This window comes from Rhea pennata, chromosome 2 (assembly GCF_028389875.1).
Source record: "Rhea pennata isolate bPtePen1 chromosome 2, bPtePen1.pri, whole genome shotgun sequence".
Taxonomy (NCBI): domain Eukaryota; kingdom Metazoa; phylum Chordata; class Aves; order Rheiformes; family Rheidae; genus Rhea; species Rhea pennata.
In genome coordinates this window covers 144275533-144297277 of record NC_084664.1, presented here as the reverse complement: position 1 = coordinate 144297277, position 21745 = coordinate 144275533, and the positions used below count along the sequence as shown (strand labels likewise).

Sequence of the window (21745 nt, the reverse complement as noted above, 5' to 3'; positions counted from 1 at the left end):
CCATGTTATTGTATGCTGTGTAGAGCTAAATAAAGACATACATAATATATTCAAAATTTTTAATTCTACTGACCATTCTTGATGACTAGATGTTTATATGATTTTATTCACTGTATGTAATAATTCAAACATGTGCCATTAGAGTGGTTGGCAAGCAGTGTTTAGAAATATTTGTTATTCATAACTAATTTTGTTTGATTCCTTAACAGAATCACCTAGTATTGATTTTGCTTTTTGATCAGAAAAGTTTTTAGATAAGAAGAATTCCTGAAAGCCAAATCTCTAATTTGGGCCCAAACATTAAAATGGAAACCTAATTTTCTGCCAAACAGTTGTATGAAAATAGTTCTGAAACAGATCTGTTTGGTTATGGCATCAAAGCTCTCATGTGTTATCTGTGATTGCTAGATTTGTTACTAAGAAATTTTCTTTTTTTCTATAGTAACATCTTGGAAGTTGCTTTAATTCAGATCTTTCAGAAACACCACACTTTATCAGCTGAAGATGCTAAGATGTTTATGATGTTCTCCATGCCCTCCCATTCAGAGCTGGTGTTCTGTTTGCCAAGCATCCTCACACAAAGCTCAGCTAGAGTTTCCTTCCTCTGTTGTGTGAGAAAAGCAATCAAAGACACGTAGCATCTGTAATATTCAGTTCTCTTCCCTGCTTCCTTTTCGAGTGGCTTTTTTTTTTTTTTTTTTTATGATGAGTTTTTTCTGTAGGTCAGCAAGTGTCAAAAACATGTACCTCAGATTTAGAACAAAAAACAGTGAGGTTTGAGGTAGTTTAGATATCTGATGAATTTGGCCTCCTGTCTTATATCAGATACCAGCACTGCTCTCTTTCTTACGAGGACTCTGAAATACTAACGCCTTTCAGCTTACTTTCAAATAGATCAGACTCGTCCCTGGTTTCTTACATCCATACACACATATCTCATCCTTGAAGTCTACATAGACTGAGAAGAATTACATTTTTGTTGACACAGCAGGAAAAAGCATCTTTGTAAGGTTGACCTGGATGGCCAAAGTGTTACAAAAACTCTCATTTGTCTTTTAGGCTCATGGTCTTCTACTAAGATTCTACTTCAAGAAAAACTATATATTTTTTGTTTCTATTCTTCCGCTATTTTCAGCTGTATAGTTAGAGTCACCTTTTATTTACAATGTACCTTTCATGATTTTTCTTACCCACATGAAGTGAGAAAATTCAATCATCTGTTCCTCATTTTTGTAATGGCTTCAACAATAATCTCTAACAAGTAGCTCTTCAGACATTACAAAAGGAGGTTCATTACCAGACACTCTCCCTCTGTCTCATACAAATTAGTTTTTCCTACTCTATTTTGATTAGAAAAAATAACCAATGTTTCTTTCATCTTGCTCATACCCAGAAAGATCCATAATATCTCTATGGAATGTGAGTATCTTTTAAGTGTTCTTCCGCTGAGGTTACAGTATCTAAAGAGCAACAGCTATAAAACTTAAAGTCATATACACTGAGTAAACCACAATGCTTTTATGAAACTTTTTTTTTCTGTTCTCTTATTTATTGACAGATTTTTTTTTAATTACAACACAATGAAATGATGGTAAGTACATAAGATGCAATAGTATAAAAAGCCACTTTAACCCTTCCCTTGGTTAAGACACTTACAGCAGACAAGAACTGCCCCACCCCAACTCCCCCTTCTCAAATGAAAACAAAAATAAATATAAATTAATAAATATAAAACAAATCACTGCACAGCCCTTAACTCTTTGATTGCCATGGCAAGAACCATAGTGATGGTTCTAGCATGTGACTTTTTGTGGTTAAAGGTTGCCGCAGCAGTCAAAGGGTTATAGCATTGTAAACATAAGTACTTTGTTGAAAATGTTCAGTCATGTTAATGGTCTACAGCAATTATCATGACCCCTTGACCTTTAATGACACAACGTTATAAGGAGTTAAAGAGATAATAGCTTGGTGAGCTGTTACATAGATTAATTAACCCATTTTATTTAACAATGCACTATGAGGTCTTCATTTACTAATAAAAGACAACTTGTGTATAAGAAAACTGTTCAACGCATTGATCAATAAAATCAATGAAAAAAATCAGTCTAAGCACCACAAAATTTTGCCTGATTATATCTGACAGTCATAATACACTTTAGCACCATTTAGTCAGCCTTGCATTTGCACACAAACAAGCTTTGTGTTTGTCAGTAGAAGCTACCTGGAATAACATATGTCAGTTATAAAAAGGTTACTGTATAGAATGCTGTGTGAGACAATAAAATAAAATAACAATAAAATGAACTTTATTTTCAGAAAGCAAATAAATGCTCCAACTACTTTGTTACTAACACACATCCTAATGAGCCAAATATGGGTATGAAATGCATATGGGGCTATGCAGCTAAAAGGGAATAAAGATGAGAAATTTGTATCACACAAAGCAATCATCACATCAGTATTCTGCCTTAATTGTCAGGCTTTGTAAATTAAGTGAGCAATTGTTAGGTGCTTCAGGAAGCAGAGCTTGAAAAGAGTTATTTTTAACAATGTGTGGGTTTTACGATCCCGTTATGCATAAATATACTTCCAAAGATATCCTAACAACTGTACCAAAAACCTTGTCTCTATGTGAAAAGTTTGTTTCTTCTGCTTCAGAGGTGGAGGAAAAACAAACATGTCACAGTGTGGGAAGAGACTCAACTTTGTAGTAAGTTCTTACTAAGATGTTGGAACCAGACCAATTTCTGCTGGATTTATGGCGAGTTATAGGGAGAAAGGAATGGCAACTAGATGGAAAATAGAATCAGCTGCTAAAATCACAATAAACATCCAACAGGAATAACTCAAGAAGAAATCCATTTCTGGTAGATACAAGAGCACAGCACTTTGAGAGTAAAGCAAGGTGTACGTTAATGAGAAAGTGATAGAAACAAGAATATGTGTGAAGTAAGCAAAACAATGCACCCTTCTTGTGTATATATCCATATCAAACTCTGATTGACAACACACTGACAAAACCAGCCATACGTGCTTTAACCACGAACAGTACTAACCATAGGACTGGGAGGGATCAGATATCGCTCCCTGAAACAGCTTCCGAGCATATAGGAACACTTATCACATACAATAAGCCTACAAAAGACAAACACCTGCACCTTTCTCTGCAAGATGTAACTGAACTGTGTAGTGAATCTGACTCCCAGCATCCAGTAGAAGATGCAAGACAGTTATTCATAAACATGTTATCGATGTCTAAAAAATAGAAGCAATCATAAAACAAGATGGTGAAACAATGTAAAATAGGAAAACATTCTGCAGTGCAACAGTGCTAGTTTATTATGCTGCAGCAATAATATAATAATTGATGTATGTGTATGAACTGACTTGCAGCAGGGGAAGAACTCCAGCCATATAATGACAGTTTGCATATCTGTGGCACAGATTATAGGCATCAGAATGTAAAGCAGAAAGCGAAAAGGTTAATGACAACAGCTGGAACCACAGGAAACAGCACCAGCACTTTTGAAATGCAGCTTTCTAGACTGCCTGTCTCTCAGAGACAGCGTAAACCGTGCGTGTAAATGGTGTGCAAGGGCTGACGTCAAAAATGATGGTTCTCTTCTGTCACATCATTGTACTCAAGAGCAATGTAGCAGTGATGATCCACACAAGCAGTCTGTGATGGTCAGTGCTGGTTGTACCACATAATTTTCATAAAAGACTCAAAAGGAAGGCTGTGACAATGGAAAGCAGAGACATTAACAATCTTAAGTATGTTGGAGCTTAACTGTCAAGGGACCATCATGAACAATATTTAGTGAAAATGTACACCAAGTTCCTCAAATGTGCACAACATATATTTGAGCAGCTACCATCTCTTTACTGTTGACAGTAAAGCTGCATTTCCTAGTGAAAGACAATAAAAATATGTGTGCTTAATGAGATGGACAGCAAAACTATTTTTTTTTTGCTAGTCTGCATATTTAAAGATCATTTCTCAGTTGTTTACCAAGAACAGATTACATTAAATATCATCTCAACTAGTCAGGACATACATGAGGGCACAGTGAGGAAAAAAAAAGGATCAGTCATTTGTTTGTATTTATCAATTTACATAAAAATATAGCAGTAAATTCTCCATCTGAAGGTCATAGATGTGTTTCTATTATATGAAATGCTTAAGGAGTGACATAGCGTGGACACAAAGTCACATGAATGAAATTTAGACTATTGAGTAAAGGTTTCTTTCTCCTTCACCTCTCATCCTGTGGAGTTCATCACATGATGCATAACCTTGTGGTTCTAATTTCTGAAAACAAAAGTAAGAATATTTCACTGTTACAAGATTCAGGTTGAAGCTCATTCAACTAAATCTGTTGGGAAGGATTTGTGACTGCATCAGATAAATGATGTGTTATCTCTCTGTATTTGTAGTCAAGTTTAGAGTAACTATATGAGGAGTCTTTTGATTGACTGCTGTCCCGTGATTTATGACATGAAATGTAGAAGTCAGTAGACTTCTATACAGTCTAATATGTATCCTTGCTGCTGGAGATCAGTAATAGTTTCCAAGCTATCACTAAGTTCCTGATAACATCTCCTCTGTTTTAAAGTCATCTATCAAAGATAGCAGTTACATGCAATTCTACTGGTGTCAGTGGTTTATGGTTCCTTCCCTTCCTGTTAAACTGAACTTCCACTTTTATTTATGGACCAAGCTATTCTCATTGCTTTTCTTATATCCTGCTAGAAATGAAAAAAAGGAAATGTGTTTATGCTGATTATTTTACATCTGCTCAGCAGTCTTTGATCAAAAGACCTAGTTGGCTCTTCTGTGGATCTTAGGAATTGTGGAAAGGAAGCTTGTTACTAGATCTTTCCTCTGAAAAAGATTTCAGTGGTTCTAGACAGCTACATCTGTCATCACTGTGAGCCAAGGACTACCACTTTCAAAGCAACACTTACCTACAGCAGAGGATGGTTTACCTATCTTGCACAATAAGAAGCCCCTTTCTTATTGATTCCCCAATCATAATCCTTGATATATCCTCTAAAATGGTTTTCTTCCAGACACCATTAAACAGCAATATTGAATGACTTTACAATTCAAAACTTGTAAGCATGAATTGACAAGAGATGACTACTTGGTATTGGAAACATACACTAAAGATGGATATTAGGTGTGTACTTAGCTGACAATGTTTCCTCAAAAGCATAATATTAGATAAAAACTGGGAATAGATTATTCACATCGCTACACATTCCTTAAACACTAAATTCTTGCTCAAGATTAAGATTTCTCAGGCACAACAGCCTCAGTTATTTCTGAGCTGTGCGAGTATTGACAAGGACTGTCCTGAAGGATTTTTTTAAGGGTTATCACCTACCTTCGAATACATGGCCAGAGCAGATAGCACTTGATTGTATGAGGTAAAGGACAACTATGTAAATAAAAGCCATAGTTATGCCTTGCAAGTATGAATGCTGTGTTTCTCACAATTGTTTGAAACAGTACCGTAGATTGCTGATGATGCCTTCTGAATGCACATCGTCACAAGGACCATTTTCTAATGCATATAACTCTGCTTATATTCAAGAAAAACTGCTTGCAACTGACATCAATTTGACGATCCTATAATATATAAAAAGGATCAGTATGTAAGCACTCGTTATTTTTGTGGCAATAGTCAATCAAAGGGTATGCAGTATGTGCACCTCTACTTAGATTCACTGTATGGGATTGGGCTGTCTTGACTGGAATATATCAGTTGTACGATAGTGCTTGCTGAGCTATAATATCATATTACTGTGAACAATGACAAATAGAGTATTAAAAAATATCATTTTATATTACGCATGAACCTACATTCTTTTCCTTGAGGTTGTGAAAGGAAAATAAGGGAATCAATATTTGTTCATATCCATAAATGAGTTAGCACTGACTGCATGTTGACCCTAAGCACTGTTAGCTTCCACAGGGCTGAAGACTTCGTTTATTTCGAACTTACAGACATGTAAGTTAAGAAATATGTGTATAAATTGGGTATTATACTATGCCAACATGGAAATGGATGACTTAACACACTACTCTGCAAGCGGTGAGCCCATCCAGGCATGAGCTAATTGGCAGAATTGCACTGGGCTGTTACTGGTGCGTAGGTGATAAAACACTTCACAAAAAACCCTTCCTACTCTGTTGTCCTGCTGTTACTGTACTTTGGGTTAGGAAGTTATCAGATTCCAGTCTGCTGTTGCTAATCCTACCTCCCAGCGACCCAGTTTCCAGAATGATGGATGAGCAAATGGATAATCCAGGACATAGGTAAGAGACAAAATAAAAGTGATTAATTTATGTGTTAGTACCCAGATGGCAAAATGGGGAGCCTGCTCAGTATATATTTTACTGCAGCAGCAAAAAAAAAAAAAAAAAAAAAAAAAAAAGATATAAAAGACTATGAATTAACATGTACCGGGAGCTGGCCAAGGAGATTAAAGGTGTAGCTAAAAGGATGTGATGCAATTTTTTTTTTAGGAGAGACACAACTACTAACTATATAGAAAATTTTGGTTTACATGGTAGTTATGATCATCACCTACAGACAATGTCATTTTATAGAAGCAGAAGAAAAAGACCTATATGACTGGAAAGCTTCATGCCATCATAAATGTCTGGCATGTGGTAATTATTTATGACAATGGTAATTTTGTTAATGCAGTTTTACTGTGACAGCAACTAGCATTATGCTGCATACACAAGTGTTTTAAATCTCCTTTACCATGCTAGTTTACATCAGGTTTCTTAATTTGTTTCATATGCCTCTAACATCTATTTGACCTATACTGTAAATGGATTAGGGCAGTAATTGAAGGTGTTTCCACAGGACCAACATATTTTAAGTACAGCTTCTATAAAATGAATCTCAAAGTCATGATAGGCAGTTGCAACTATAAATGCTAGTAAACAAACTATAATTTTTAGATAATATGCTAAAGCATATGTATATTGGGAAACAAGTGTTGTTTATCATGTATGCATTTAATGTTGTTTACACACTTTGAAACATATTTTGATTTTAAGAACAAATGCTTGCAGTGGTCACATACTGATGATCCTGCAAAATGTGGACTCTTGATTAGCAGAGAGCTTTTCTAGTTATCTACATGCAAACAACCCTGCAGCATACAAAATCTATGCTGTTTAACATTAGAAACTACTCCTAGGTCAGGTGCCAAAAGGAACCAGCCTATAACAGTGATGGCCCACTTTTGATGCTTTCCAGACATTTTCTGCATCCATGGCACTGATGACAATGTATTTCCCTACCAGCCAAGCCTTCTTGTGACAGTCAGCTGCTAAGTCACAAGAATGGATTTGATAGATGGGACACACACATTACATTTTATCATGGGACTACCAGCAGACAATTTGTTGATTTACATGCATAAATCAGAGAGATTATTTCATGAGTAGATGACATATGGTTCATTTGTATCTAGTTTTGTAACTGACATATGTTAAAATGCTCTTAGCTTATGACAACCACTTGTTTGTCTACAATCTGTGCACTATGAGCTAAGAAAGTATGCTTAATGTCACAGCACTGGCGTATCAGTCACGGCGGTATCACTGCATTCAATAATAGTTTATCTGTTCCCCAGCTCATACACACTACTACTTGATTTACAGTATATCTGAACACCGTAGTGGCCAGTGATATTTGTTCCTTCCACTGATAATAATCATCATCATCACTCTCTTTGCGGCTCATAGTGCTGCAGTCATCTGCTTATGCTTCTGGAAAATAGTTGTCCAAAACCAGCCACGGTAGCAACAAAAAGTGGCAGGGAGCTATTGCTCTGTAACGGCTTCTTCACTTCTCCTGCTGCCACTACGCGTGGCTTCCCCCACCTCCAGAACACGGCATAAAATTTAGGCCACAGCTTAGGCCAGGACTGTGCAACCCCTCAAACCACTCCTTGCTCCTCAGTCTAGTCATCTTATGCTCTCTCCAACTGAGGCTGCCAGTGGTGCGGTAGCTTGGAATTCTACTTTCTTAAAAACAGAGTTTCTGGAGCACGCAGTGCTGAGTTTGCTATATCTCTTTTTCAAGCTTTGCCCCATCGATGGCTCAAAAGTGAAAAACCAGACATAGAATGTAACGGTTCCATTGCTGCTCTCTATCCAACCCATTTTTTTCTAGCCAAAAGCCAGAATTTGATTCTACATAATTTGGTAACAGAGGCTACTCTTAACTGGCATTAGGATTGTAAAGTAAGCCAAAAAAGCTGAAAATTCAAAACTAGGCTTACACTCTGTTCTTAACCTGCAGTGCGCTTGGCACAGGAGTCTCGGCTGAACGACTGGGGAGGTGAAGCACACTGTTGAGAGAAAGTGTAAGTCTGCCCTGCAAGTCTGAACCTATTAGCTTCTGCTAGTTAAATTTCACAAAATTAGCCTTAAAACATCTTTTTCTTTAATTGTCCCCTCCCTTCACCCCTCTTTGAACAAAGAAGAAGAACAAAAGTTCATAGGAAGATATAAAATATGTATTACATTTATTCACGAGACTTGAAAGGGCTCCTTTGGAGCCATTTGAGTCTCTCCATCCCAGCCTATCCAGTAAATATACAGTTACATAGTTTCTTTAAATGTATTTTTTGATAAAAGTTAATTTCTGTCTACAGTCAATAAGCTTTTCATAGGTTTACACATTAAAAGGCCAGAGGAAACACTGCCATCATCTGCTCTGGCTTCCTGCATGATACAGACTACAGTACTCTGAAGATACGCAACCCTGTATAGTCAGCTTGATAGACTGTAATTGATTAAAACAATCCATATTCAGTTTTGTATTGTTCCACAGTACAGATTGTGACAATAGTAATATGGAAATGTTTATTAAAAACTTTATGAAAAAATTTACGGCACATGAGCTGGAACCCAGATTTCGGAACTCAAACAAAATATTTTCACTTTGTTTTTTCTTGATGCTAATAATTATAGGCCCTGGTATAGAACAATTGTTTAAAAAATAACATTTTCTTAAAACTATCTTTTACTTATTTAAGTTCAAAACTAAACTCAGCAACATCACTAATTTATACTGAACTACTACTATAATTTGAAGCCAGCCAAATATGTATTTGGAAATCAGACTGAACACAATTGCTTCTACGTCTTTTACCTACAGCAAATTTTAATGATTGTGTTACAACCTACTGAAAATAGGAGTATATAATAGAAGTACTGACACAACCTTGCCTTGCATGACGTAAACATGCCAATATAATATGTTTTTTTCTCCTTCTCTCTGTACATAATATATATGCACTTTTAAGTAAAAGAAAATAGATTAAAGAATCAACTTATTATGTACTCATGTATCTATGATGTACCATACACCAAGCACTAGACTTATCACACTTACCTTCCTGCATAATTAAAGTTAAGTTCTCCAAATACAAACATTTTTTTTTACCTTACCAAAGAACAACAGTCAACATGCTCAGCACTTCATTACTCTCAGGGAAACAGTTGCACAAAAAGTTAAAGCTGCCATGAAAAAGATTTTGAAATTGAAGTGAAATTTCCAAGTGAATAAGAAAACAGATAAGATGCTGTTCTGCCTTAAAGATAATATAAAATTATTTCTCCCACTGTAGAGGAAAACAAACACAGATTAAGTAGTAGTGTTAGCACTTTCCACCAACTATCCAAGGGACAAAATCAGAACAGTAACATGAATCATTTTGTTCTGTCTGTGGTAGAACATAAGTTATAGCAGTTTGCTGACAATAAAAATTTCTCTATGGATTAAAATATGCACATATGCGTATGTGTGTTTGTGTGCATTTATAAATAGACAGACACACACACATACCTACATATATTAAAATATATGACAAACAGGCATAGAATTCTGAATTCATCAAATGAGCTGATTTGCAGTAAATATCCTATGTTACTTAATTATGAATTAATCTCTATTTTTAGTAACAACTGAAATGGATTTACTAAATAATGCTATGGGCTGATACTGGTGCACTTCTAACCTACAGTATGCAGTATCTCTACAAAACATCTCCAAAATGCCATCTGCATTGCATATTTGCTGTAAAACTATATCTTCTTCTAATCTTCATTTTTCTTAGCCATACATACGTATATCTGTTTATGTTCTAAGGACTAAGCTTGCAATGCTTTATAGCATGCCACATATGTTCATAAAATAAGTCCTCAAATCAATATAAAATCATGTAATTGAATGAAAAGGCATACTATTTTTCATGCTATGCTCAATATAAATATAAATTCAAGGCAGACAAGCTATCATTTCATTACCAAAATAATAATGACCATAATATATATGTATATATACCTACACTCTCTAAAAAATGATCCAGCTATGTGGATTAAGAAATCAGTAAGAAATTGGTTGTATGTAGTATAAAAACCTTGTTTTATGTAAAAGCCAATACTGGCCATATCAAGTATCTTAATACTTTCCTATACCTTTTCATTAATAACTAGTTATTTGTAGAAATGATAATTTTATACTGAAAATTTTATTCAAGTTAAATAAAAATTCACTTCTACTGTAGTTCATTTTTAGAGTGTGCATGTATACATAGCAAAATACCCTTCTACGGATCTATCATAAATATTTTAGTTTCTGCCATTTCTTTTCTAAGAAAACAATTCAGCATTCTTTCTTTAGTTTTTTTTTTTTTTTTTTTTTTTGATAATATATATCAGGCCTTTCAAGAAATAAAACCCATCCTAATTGATTAGCAACACCAGATTCCCTTCAGTTTGTGCCAGTTTGCAAGTTAAAGGTCAAAGAGCAAGGATGTAGGACAGTACACTTTAAGGAAATTCAGACAGTGAAGCTGTTCACAGAAGACAATGTTTAAGTTGGTAATGACAGTCAACAGGTCAATAATCAAGTTCAAGGCAAGCTGTTCATTGTTTCAAAAGCTACTCCCCTCATATCCTGGCTTTCATAAAAAACCAGGTGTCTGACTTGTGGGGTGCATTCATTCTGACCATCTTTAATATGTTCACAGCCCAGTGACTGTAAAGCCTATCACTGCAAGAAGCAGCTCCTAAAATCAATAAAGAGGTCTGTCAGTTGCTGACTTTTCTCTAGGAAAAAAATATTGATACAAACCTGCTCTGCAGGTCACATGAAAATGACAATACTGCTGTTAGCACAAATTACACACAGTGACAAAATGCTTTGGTGGTCCCTTGGCTCTGTCAGTGATATAATGTTCGGCTAAATGCCAGAGATTTGCCTAACCCTTTGAGAACTATGGTGAACATGCAATGGGGTAAAACACCGGAGTATATTCATGCAATATCAGAGTCATCATTTTAGCTTGCCTTTGAATCTGTGCCTCTACCTCTGTAGAGGCAAGTTGAATTATCATGCAACATAGTTTAAGAGAGAAATTCAATATGCTTAAGATAAAAGGCTAAGCTATAAAACTGTAGCCAGTTCTGAAAAAATCCTTGGTAAGTGGTAGCAGTTATTAAAATAGGTTTGGTTCATTAATCAGAAAGTAGCTGGTAAATCCATTTTCCTTTCTATTTGTATGTTACTTTTTTTTTTTTTTTTAATATAAGTCATAAAAATACTCATTTGCAACCAGAGGAAATCTGTTTTAAAAACTTGATTTTCTTTTAAAATCTGTATTTTCAAACACAATCCTATAATTTAATGACAACAAAGATTAGCATCCACCAGACTCTGAAAACTGATGCAATAGTTCTCAAAGGGTTACACCGATGTAACACCAGTGTCAAGTTTCTCTGTAGCATGACTGCTGCTTTAGTCCATTGAAATCCACTTCAGAGACACACTGCTTTTTACCGTGCTTTGGAATGAGTGCTCCTGACAGACCTGTGAAAGGCCTGGGGCAGTTGGCTTGCTGTAATTTGGGAAAGATTATGCAGGAAAACCAACCAAAAACCAAACAAACCAATAAAAAGGTTCCGCTTGAATATAGTAATGAATATAAATGAGTTTAAAACATTGAGGACATAGCCCAGAGCAGCTGTATAAAACACAAAATGAATGTATCATTAAGGCTGTTACTATATTGCAGATATTTTGGCCCCTTGTTTGTTGGAAAATGGCTGTCCAAACAGTCTGAAGTCCTGCGTGTCATCCGGCTCTCCCACCTGACAAAATTGGAAGTAGGAGTATAGGACTTTATCCATAGCAGACAGAAAGCAATCCTCTTTGGAGACAAAGCTGTTTTGGGTCTTCTCACTTTCCTGAAAGTTCCATTGTGGGTTGTTGTGTTTTTCTAAAAAAATTTACTTTCAGCAAAATTTTTTTTTTCAAAGGGGAACAGGCCTTAGGGGACAAATGTAGAAACATTGGAGATTTTTTTTTTATTCCTCTTCATTAGTTAATCCTGATAGTTCATCGGGTATTGAGCGTGCAGAGGAAAGGCCTAGAATCGAATGACAAAGAAAGACAAAGGACTGAAGAAACAGCAGATACTGTGCATCACGGAAGCTTCCCAGCCGAGCGAATCGCCACTCAAGCGCAGGACAGGCAACCCCCGGGGTCTTAAAGATCAGCTTTGTTTCAGACTGACAGATGCCCGCTCCTAGCTAGGAAACTGCATAACAGCTCTCGTGTTGAATCTCAAGTTACCACAAACTCCTGGGAGGGAAAGAAAAAAACCCAAAGCCCTACATCACACCCACTCTTGCATAGAGCGTTTGCAGTACAGTATGTGGCGGGGTGTTCCTTTCCTTTTGAACTGGAACACAGTGTAAACCAAGACAAGGAGGCACAAGGCCAGGATGCAGGGGATGACGATGGCTATGGCTTTCACAGTGCTGGCTGTGTTGTCCAGTTTGATGACAATGTCAACGTCATCTTGAGGGCTGTGTCGGTCTTTGTCTCGGTCTGTTGGTCCATCACAACCCATAAAATCCTTGAGGATGGATCTGGGGTAGCCAGGTTCCACCCTGAGCATCTGGTTATTGAATTTCCAGTACTCTTTTCCTTTGTAGAAATATGTGAAGCCTGAGGAAGAAAAGTGCTATTATTTATGCTCATATCAGGTCAGATCATATCATCTAATATACACTGACTTAAACCACTGGTATGAAGTTATTTTATAACAATGAGAGTCAAAAAATAATCATGGACCTTTCAAATCTTCTGGGCATTTTCATTTCTTTCCTATCTCTAGGAAATCATTAAAGCCTAAATTTCTTATTTGAAAAAGCTGGGATTTTATTTTCCTCACTTGTTACAAAAATAAAGAAATTTCAGAGGATATGAACTTGAACAGATCAGGGACCAGCTGATTTGTTCAAAAAACCAAGCCAATTAGAGCTTTAGAGCTCAAGAATCATCAGGGCCAAATCTTGTACTTTGAAGCATCCCAACCTCTTTCAGCATAGGAAGCAAACTTCAACACTATGAAACACTACGAACACCCAGAAACGAGAACAGACCCTCCCCAATGTCACTTAATTTATTGCCATATTTCAGGAGAAGGAAATTAGATGAAATATCAGCAGCTTTGCCAAGAGAAAACAGGTGTACTCAGGTTCAAATTTTCTACAGGGAGCTGGTACTTGATCATTCAGGTGCAATCCAGTGTAATTATCAAACATGCCTAAATGAAGAAAAGCTGACTGCCTGCCAAAAACCTACAGTACTTTGTTATACCAGCTGAAAAATGGCATTGATCTGGCAAGAAATAAACTTTCAGGATGGGTGAACTTCCTCCTGCTGTTTATAAGCTGAATGCAAACAGCTGGATTTTTCCTTATCTCTGCTTTATAGATCTCAGCTTTTTTTCCTGCAGTGCTAAAGGCCACTCAGAATATTAAAACAGATCAAGTACTATTTGTTATTTTGACAACGCTTCCTGAAAAGATCCATAACTGACTATCTAGGGACAATATTAATAATCACTATTCAAACAGCTGTTAAGGTTTTTCAATTCTACAAAAAAAAAGGGGACTTATTAGTATATTTCTTTTCTAGTTCAAACTATGTACAAAATTCTTCATAGCTTAGTACAGCATGTTTCAGAACATTTAGAATATTTGAACATTCTTCCACATTAGCTCTTTATGTAATTCTAATTGCCTTCCTTGCTATTGAATAGACACTGTTTTCCTTTCTTTAATTCCTTGCAGTTTTATTGTCAAAGAATGTGTCTAGAAAAAGGTATAGTACTGGTTGGAGAAAAAAAAGGGAAAAAAAAAAAAAAAGAAAAGAAATGCACTGAGTTATACTGAAACAGTAGTTAGGGTGCTTTGTCATAAAATGCCTTCTATTATGTTTAGAACAAAACAAATTTATGACTATATTTCTTTAAATACAATGTAGTTTTAAAAAGTTAGCATATAGAGAGTTCCTTAAAGCAATCTGTAGTTTAAATTAAAAATATTATCAAGTGCAAATTTTCAGTATTTGAGTCACAAGGTATTCTGTCTACGTATTTCACATAACAACATGTAGATAAGAAAGCACAGCACATACTGACCCTGAATAAGAACTCCAACTTTGGTAATTTGATATATCATGTTTACACCATATTCTGATATGTGTGTATATATATATATATATATGTCTATATATACCTATATATATCTCATATATCTGTATCTCTGCTCTGAGATATATATACTTATAGATTACATATACATATATATATACATCTGGTGTACATATAAATCAGAATACTGACTTTAGTTGGTATCAATTGGTATTATACATTGAAACATCAAATGAAAAATATTAAAATGAAAGCAGTACAGGAACTATCCATCCTTACAGATCCAGAATCTTCAACCAAAACACATTTTTTCCCCGGAAAACCATGAAGGTAGTTTAAAGTTTCCTGCCATTTTGCTGAAGTGAGAACTAGGATAACATGGCCAGTGGCAGCTGCAGGAGGGCAGTCACCAGCTGAGACTTCTCTTGGCTGGTGTTTCTAAGAGGCTGAGTAGTTTTAGTGCTTCTCATTGCAGACAGAGGTGATTTCAGTCAGCCTTTGAAAGCGATCTCCTCTCACCTGCCTGACTGTCCTGCAGGTATCCAGAAATGCTTCTGCAGGTGGCTGCAGTGGAGCCTGTTTAGGGAGCTGCTCCTCACATCTCCCAGATGCTCCTGGTTGGGAGCAGCGAGAGCAATGCCAAAACCCCAGACAGTGTGGAGGGACTTAGTAGCCACTAACGCTTCAGACAGCAACCCACACTAGGAATGATCGTGAGCCCAAGGCAAAAAAGCTCAACGGGCTAATCCCATAGACAACCCTTTTCTCTTCCTTTTCATTGAAATTGCCCCTCTGTCCCCTCGCTTTAGCAGAATTTCTGGATGGGGATGAGACTTTCTAAGCTGCTCTCAGGGCAGAAATCACCTGCAAACTGGAGATATCTGTGTCACCTTGGACTGCACAGAGCAAAAGAAAGGAAATTTATTCTTTGTTGCTTCCTAAGAGCTCCTGCCTCAGCACTAGAAACCAAGCTATATTGTGGAAAGTAGCAGACAGTTTCCAAGGTGTTAGGTGTGTCTTACTCAGTTTCTGGGACATTGAATGAGTCAGGATGCTGGCAATAGTAGCAATTTTTTTTCCCCCACCTTTCCTTAGCCACTTATTTATCCAAATATTTGTGGGTAGTGAAAGAAACCCCCATCATCTATGGGTAGGCTTAATGCAGGTGTTAATTTGCATGGTTTACAAAAAAAAGGGGGGGGGGAGAGAAGAAAAAAGTATTCTTTAAAATGATTCAGTTTAAGTGAAGACATGCTTTTAACTGGTCTCCTACAAAGCTATCCAGTAAAAGTTCATGTCAGCTCTGTTTTTACCCAAAGAAAGGAAAACAGTTGGAGGCAAAAATATAATCAAATTATTTCCAAGTAAGCTGTGGTACTTATTTGAATCTACTTTTTTTTCTTTCTCTCTCCATACAAACAGCAGTAGAGATGTGAACTGTTTCTTAAGACAAGTCTGCCTTCATGATTTTGAGGGAAATGTCTTAGTGTAACACCGTCAAGGTGTTATTCTCAGCCCTCCTTTCTGCCCTGGGGATCCTGGGAGCCTCTCTGAGAGGCTCAGCAGCACCTTCCTTCCCTTCCACCTCCTCCCTGATCTGATATCAAGGGTTACCACCCTCCTCATCTGAAGACTCTTAGAAAGATTATTAAAGCTAGTGAGGGAAAAAAGAGGAGAAATGGGTTCAATGTAACTGAGTCTTTTCCGCCTTAGGAACAATCCTTCTTCCCCTGCAGCAGTTTCAGACCTCCTGCTCTGAATGTTAGTAAGATAATTTTTGTGGGTAATGAGAGATACACCTACCTGAGCTCAGTACCGACACCTTATTATGGGGAATCCAACCAAGACAAGAAAAAATATACATATACATACATATACATATGTGTGTGTATACATATATGTTAAATATCATTTGAATGTAAGGCTTCAGAAACGTGCCTAAAAAGCAATGAAGGAAAGATAGCAGAGATTATATCCATTATGTATATGTGTATATACATAATTTTTGTCTCATTTCCACATATATATGCATATTTATAAAAAACAGTTAGCTACTGAGTGTGGCATATGCAGAATGCCATCTTGCCTGACCTACTTTCCTGTTAACAACAAAATAGAACAAATCAGAAACAACAACAACAAAAAACATAGTCCAGTCAAAATCACAGAATCCAGAGAAGGCTTCTGCTTTGGGATGAAACATGTACAAAGCAAGGAAATAATTAAACATATTTCTGAAAAAAATACACATCCATGGCAAATTAGTTAACTGAGTTGGAGGTTGAAACAGGAGACTATTCAAGGTCTATATTACAAAAGAAGGCTTTTTTATCAACCTATTAAACAGAAATTAAAATAATACAGCAATATATATGTGTACTTTCTGCGAGGTGAGTGCAACAAACCCTAAATCTACTAATAAATCAGTCATACATGTCATACAAAATTCTTCCAACAATGAAAAGTGGTGGCAAATTCATATGTTTATCCATATCAAGGAGATTTAAAGTCTGCAACTGAGAGCTCTGCTGGCAGCCTGCTAGAAGCCCTGGGAATTATTTAGTTCACCTAAAGGGGAGCAGTCTGGGCTATTCTCAGTTGTTTGGAGGTGCTGCTTGCTGAGATCCTAGGCTGCTGCATGTGGTGATGATCCATCTTGGTCCAGATAATGCAACTGCATGCTAAGATCCCTGTGATCTGCATTTCAGCAGCACGGTTTTATGACATTTTTGGTTTATATAGATTCTCAAGGATATTTCAGCTTAGATAAGTGAAGGTTTTGCTTCCCTGTTCTAGCCATTCAGAAGGAAGGTAACAGCTTCAAAGCTATTGTTGGCTGTATAAACAGCCAACACCTTGGCAATTCAAATAGAGAAATACTCTGGATAGGGAACTTCTTTTAAGAAGTACTGTAATCTAACAGAGAACAAAAATAATGCGGAAAATTAAGAAAAAAAAGAATAGAAATTAAGCTTTATTATAATAAATTTCAGAGATTGTGCCTTTCTTTGTGTTAAATGATACAACTTAACAAACATTTCCATATTCACAACCGTGAACTCTACAGCATGAAATATTTCCTGTGTTCATAAAACAGGCACTCATCCCCTGCTCAACCTCATCCCTAACCACTCTATCTTGCATAAAGGGTGTTTGTAAATCATGGAATGTGTTTTCATACCATTTTCTTTGTGGACAAAGGCTCCTTGAGGAGATTCTGGGATACCTTTCCAGATTGTGATTGGTTTGGGATAACCAGGGTCCATGGATCTCATTTCTTCACTGTACCTCCAGTACCTGATGGTTTTTAAGACAAAAAAATAAGAAAAAGCATTTTTAACATAGCAGATGAGTAAACTACATTTTTCTCCCTCTAACATTTGCTACATGCAATGGCCACAAATGGCAATACTTGACTTCTTTCCCTGGGAGATACTACCAGATAACAGATAAATTAAATCTTTATGCTGACTGAACAACTGTTTCATGTAAGCACAAAGAAGATCAATGATCTTCCCACTTTGACAACTAAATCTGTATGCATCTTAGTTGTAAGAGCTATTCTGATTTCTAGGGCTTCTGCAGGGCAGCACAGAGACACAGTACATGCAGAAAAAGTATACGAATGTTTAGCTAACATTTTAATCACAAAAACAACAGTAGATTCAAATCAAATAAATAACTGACTTTATTTACACTTACAGAAAATATTAATACTTCATGAGCTTATGCAGCTGTCTAAACTGCTATGCATACCTTGTTTTAAGCTTTGTAGTTCTAAGTATTATCACACCATATCTCTATATGTATATTGATAAAATATATTTGGCCTGATCATTTTACATTTTGATTGTCTCCACTAATTTAGTGGATAATTTTTAATTACTTATTTTATGCTTACTCTGATTAAAATAAATAAACATTTGTGTTTGCTGCATGATCTCCATTTCTGAATGTCTACTCCCTAATATTGAATAGTTGCTGTTTATGAGAAAAATCAAATATATCCACCTGCGAACTGCTGGAACAAGCGCTTTTGTGGATTCTTGCAGCTGGTAAGGAAATACAGTGATATTCTATATCACACTTTCATGCGCACCATACTTATGAAGCAAATTTGCTTTGAGAGGTTTAATAAAATGTTATGAAGAGAGAGAAACTTCCTATATATATTTTTGAGAGATCACATATTATTATTCCCCTTTGTAGAATGATTTAAAAAAAATCTTTAGAACAGATTCTATTAAGAAGTGCAAAGTTTTCTTGGAGAATTGTCTTTAGAACTCAATTTTACATATGTGAAAATCCTCTAAAAAACCAGACACTCTCCATTTCAATTTATCACTTTCATTGAGAATGTGGCCACCGCTGAAAACTTGACCCTACTTATATATACTAGAGAGTCCTTAAGTGGATGATATTTTGTCCCTGTGAAGGTACTTAGACACTCTAATCAAGTCACCTCTTGATCTCCTTTTTGAAATGGTAAATGGATTAAACTCCTCCATCTCTCTCCCTGTAAGGCATTTCTCTGGCTTTCAATTGCCAGTGAAAGTTAAAGGTGACAGATTTCAAGTGGGTTAAGAGTTGGTAGAAAGTGATATTAAAAAAAAATGCTTTTTTTTTTCTTTCATATGCATAAATTATTTTTATAGCCTAATTTCTTAATCTAATTAGATATGCACTGGCCATCCAAGCCATGGTCCTCACTCTGAAATGGAACACCTTTCAGATTCGCATAGAGAAAAAATAGTATATACGAATAGTAAACAAACCTCTGAAATCAGTATTACCACAGCTAGTCCTTATACATCTTTTGACTTTGCATGTCTTCAATCTTAATTTGCATTTTATCTTTTCACATTTATCTGTTCTCTGTTTCTCTCTCTGTTTACTCTTACTCTTTTCTGAGCTTAATATTCTATTTCCTATTTTCTAACTGCAATTCCATTTCTTTTTTCTGAGCTATCTTACTTTTCCCTCCAGCCCTATTTACCAGCACCCTGTCTCTTTCCTTCGTACTTCCTCTCCTCATTTTCCCTTCTTCTCTTCCAAATTTTCCATATTTCTTGAGATTCTTCTTTTCCTAACCTCTACATTTTCCACTAGTGTGTGCATTGGAAACAGGCAGTCCTATGGGACTTTGAAAAATATATTTTCTCTAATTACCAGTGTATTTGGAGACCATCCCAGTGTGCACTCAAAAGCTTTGAAATTGTCTTTTCTGCATTGATGAGAAATTCTATTATGCAAGGACTAATCAGGACACCATCTCTTTGCAATCTATGCTGGGATAATGAGCATGTCTAGAGGGTAAGGAAAAGCCTGGACCCTGTTCTCAGTAGGGCACAAGTTCCCAAGCAGATTTCCAATGATGATTTAAGTACTTTCGGCTTTACCCGCTATATGAACTATATGACATCCCAGAGACTGATTAGATGTAAAATAATATCTAATCCTGTTTACTTAGCAACATTCTGAATGAGTACTCTGAATGACTAAGTTTTCTGGAAAAAAGGTACTCATTTAAGTTCTAAAGAGGGGCGGGGGGTGGGGGGGGAGGAAGTAAAAAAAAAGAAAAAAGCGTATACCAGACGGGGCATAAACAAGGCCAAATGTCAAGAAGTGCAAGTCTGTTCTCATCTTGTCCTAAGCTACTGAATTCCAGTAAGAGAGGAATGATAGAGTGCAAAATGTTTTCTCTTTGGTCTTCTGTCTCCTCTTTTGCTTTTATAAATTATTGGGAAGAATTATCTTTAGTGTTTAAATGGATCATTTCAAATATTAATAATAAGGTACATGGGTTGCTTTAAACATATGATTATTAGAATATTGTTTATTATTTGGACTTTAAAAACTTTTTACTGTGATTCTTCATTTTATAGCTCATATTTGAAACCTTATATTGTTTTTCTCTAGCTACTTCTTATTTACATCACTATTCTAGGAATATTTAACTATGTCTAGATTCTGCCCCGGAGCTCTTTTACTAGAGTCAATACAAAATAAGTGTATAAGTCCTTGAGTTATATAAGGAGAAACATATTTTCCTATTTTGACATTAGCATAACTTTTTGATTCCCTTTCTTTGCTATCTCCCACCACCCAGAAGCTACATTTATATTATGCCTTATCAGGAAAAAATGTAGCCCTATAGTAGACTTACACAAACAACTAAAACAAGTAGCAAATTCAACTCTAACTCTACATTAACAGCAAACTCTGATGTAAATAATTTTCATGAGAAGCTTAGAGGTATTATTGCCATTGGTGGTCAATATCCTGTAATGGTTCAATTATCTCTGCTAGGTTCATGTTTTTCAATCTTCTTCTTGCATACTGTATTGCACTTATGTCCTCCTGAGTTTCATTATGCTTGTTCACTCTGTGTAGCAACTTTTCTATCAATAGATGTTTCTCTTATAGTTCTTCTTGTTTTCTGTAATTGTCACTATTATTTTAGGACAGCTTTGGTTATAAGTAACTGTCTGTGCATGAAAATACAGGACACTGCTGAAGCAAGCCTAAGGAAAGTACAGGTCACATAAAATTCATACTGTACATATTTTCCCGAGAACATGAAGGTGAAAAATTATTATTGGAGAATGAATTTATGAAAAAAAATCTTTTCAACCACAAGAAGTAAATTATACAACTGACAACAGTGGAGACCAATTGCTTGAAATGATACCTAGCTTTCAAACACCACAATTTTTTTACTTAGTTACCTACTTTCTTCACCAAGATGTTGGAATTTTTTTTTAAGCTATAACATTAAAACTGGTTATGGTAATCTGTAATGTATTCTTACAGTACTGCTAAAAAATAATCAATAGTAGTGTGCTAAGTATAGTATATTAAATTCATTATTAAGAGATCCAAGAATACTTTTAGTGTCTCAGACTCCTAAGTAAAAACAGTAGTAATCATACTTCTCATAATACTAACAGAAAGATTACAATAATAAAGAATAATTTGTCTCTGAGCACTCAGAGTTTGCACAATGATTCTTCAGTCAACAAATATAATAACATCCTGAATGCAATCCTGTACAATCCATCCTTCAAAAAACTTGAAGGGTTTCACAAACCAATGAATTCTCTTGACATCTCTGTAAAGCAGACAAATATTCTTTCCCTCATTTTTACAGATGGAGGAATGAAGACACAGAGACACTAAGTGACTACTACAAGTCTTTTTC

General features: G+C 35.9%; 1 protein-coding gene across 1 annotated transcript in view; it reads right to left on the bottom strand.

Annotated features, from left to right (window-relative positions):
* Positions 1–10721: 10721 nt before the first annotated feature.
* The window catches only part of MMP16 (matrix metallopeptidase 16), a 179935-nt gene continuing 168911 nt past the window's right edge, over positions 10722–21745 (bottom strand). Inside the window, exons 9-10 of the mRNA XM_062568368.1 lie at positions 17726–17841; positions 10722–13052 (exon numbers count right to left, since the gene is read on the bottom strand). Coding sequence (XP_062424352.1) covers positions 12718–13052; positions 17726–17841 — 451 coding nt within the window. The 3' untranslated portion in view covers positions 10722–12717. The remainder of the gene's footprint in view (positions 13053–17725; positions 17842–21745) is intronic.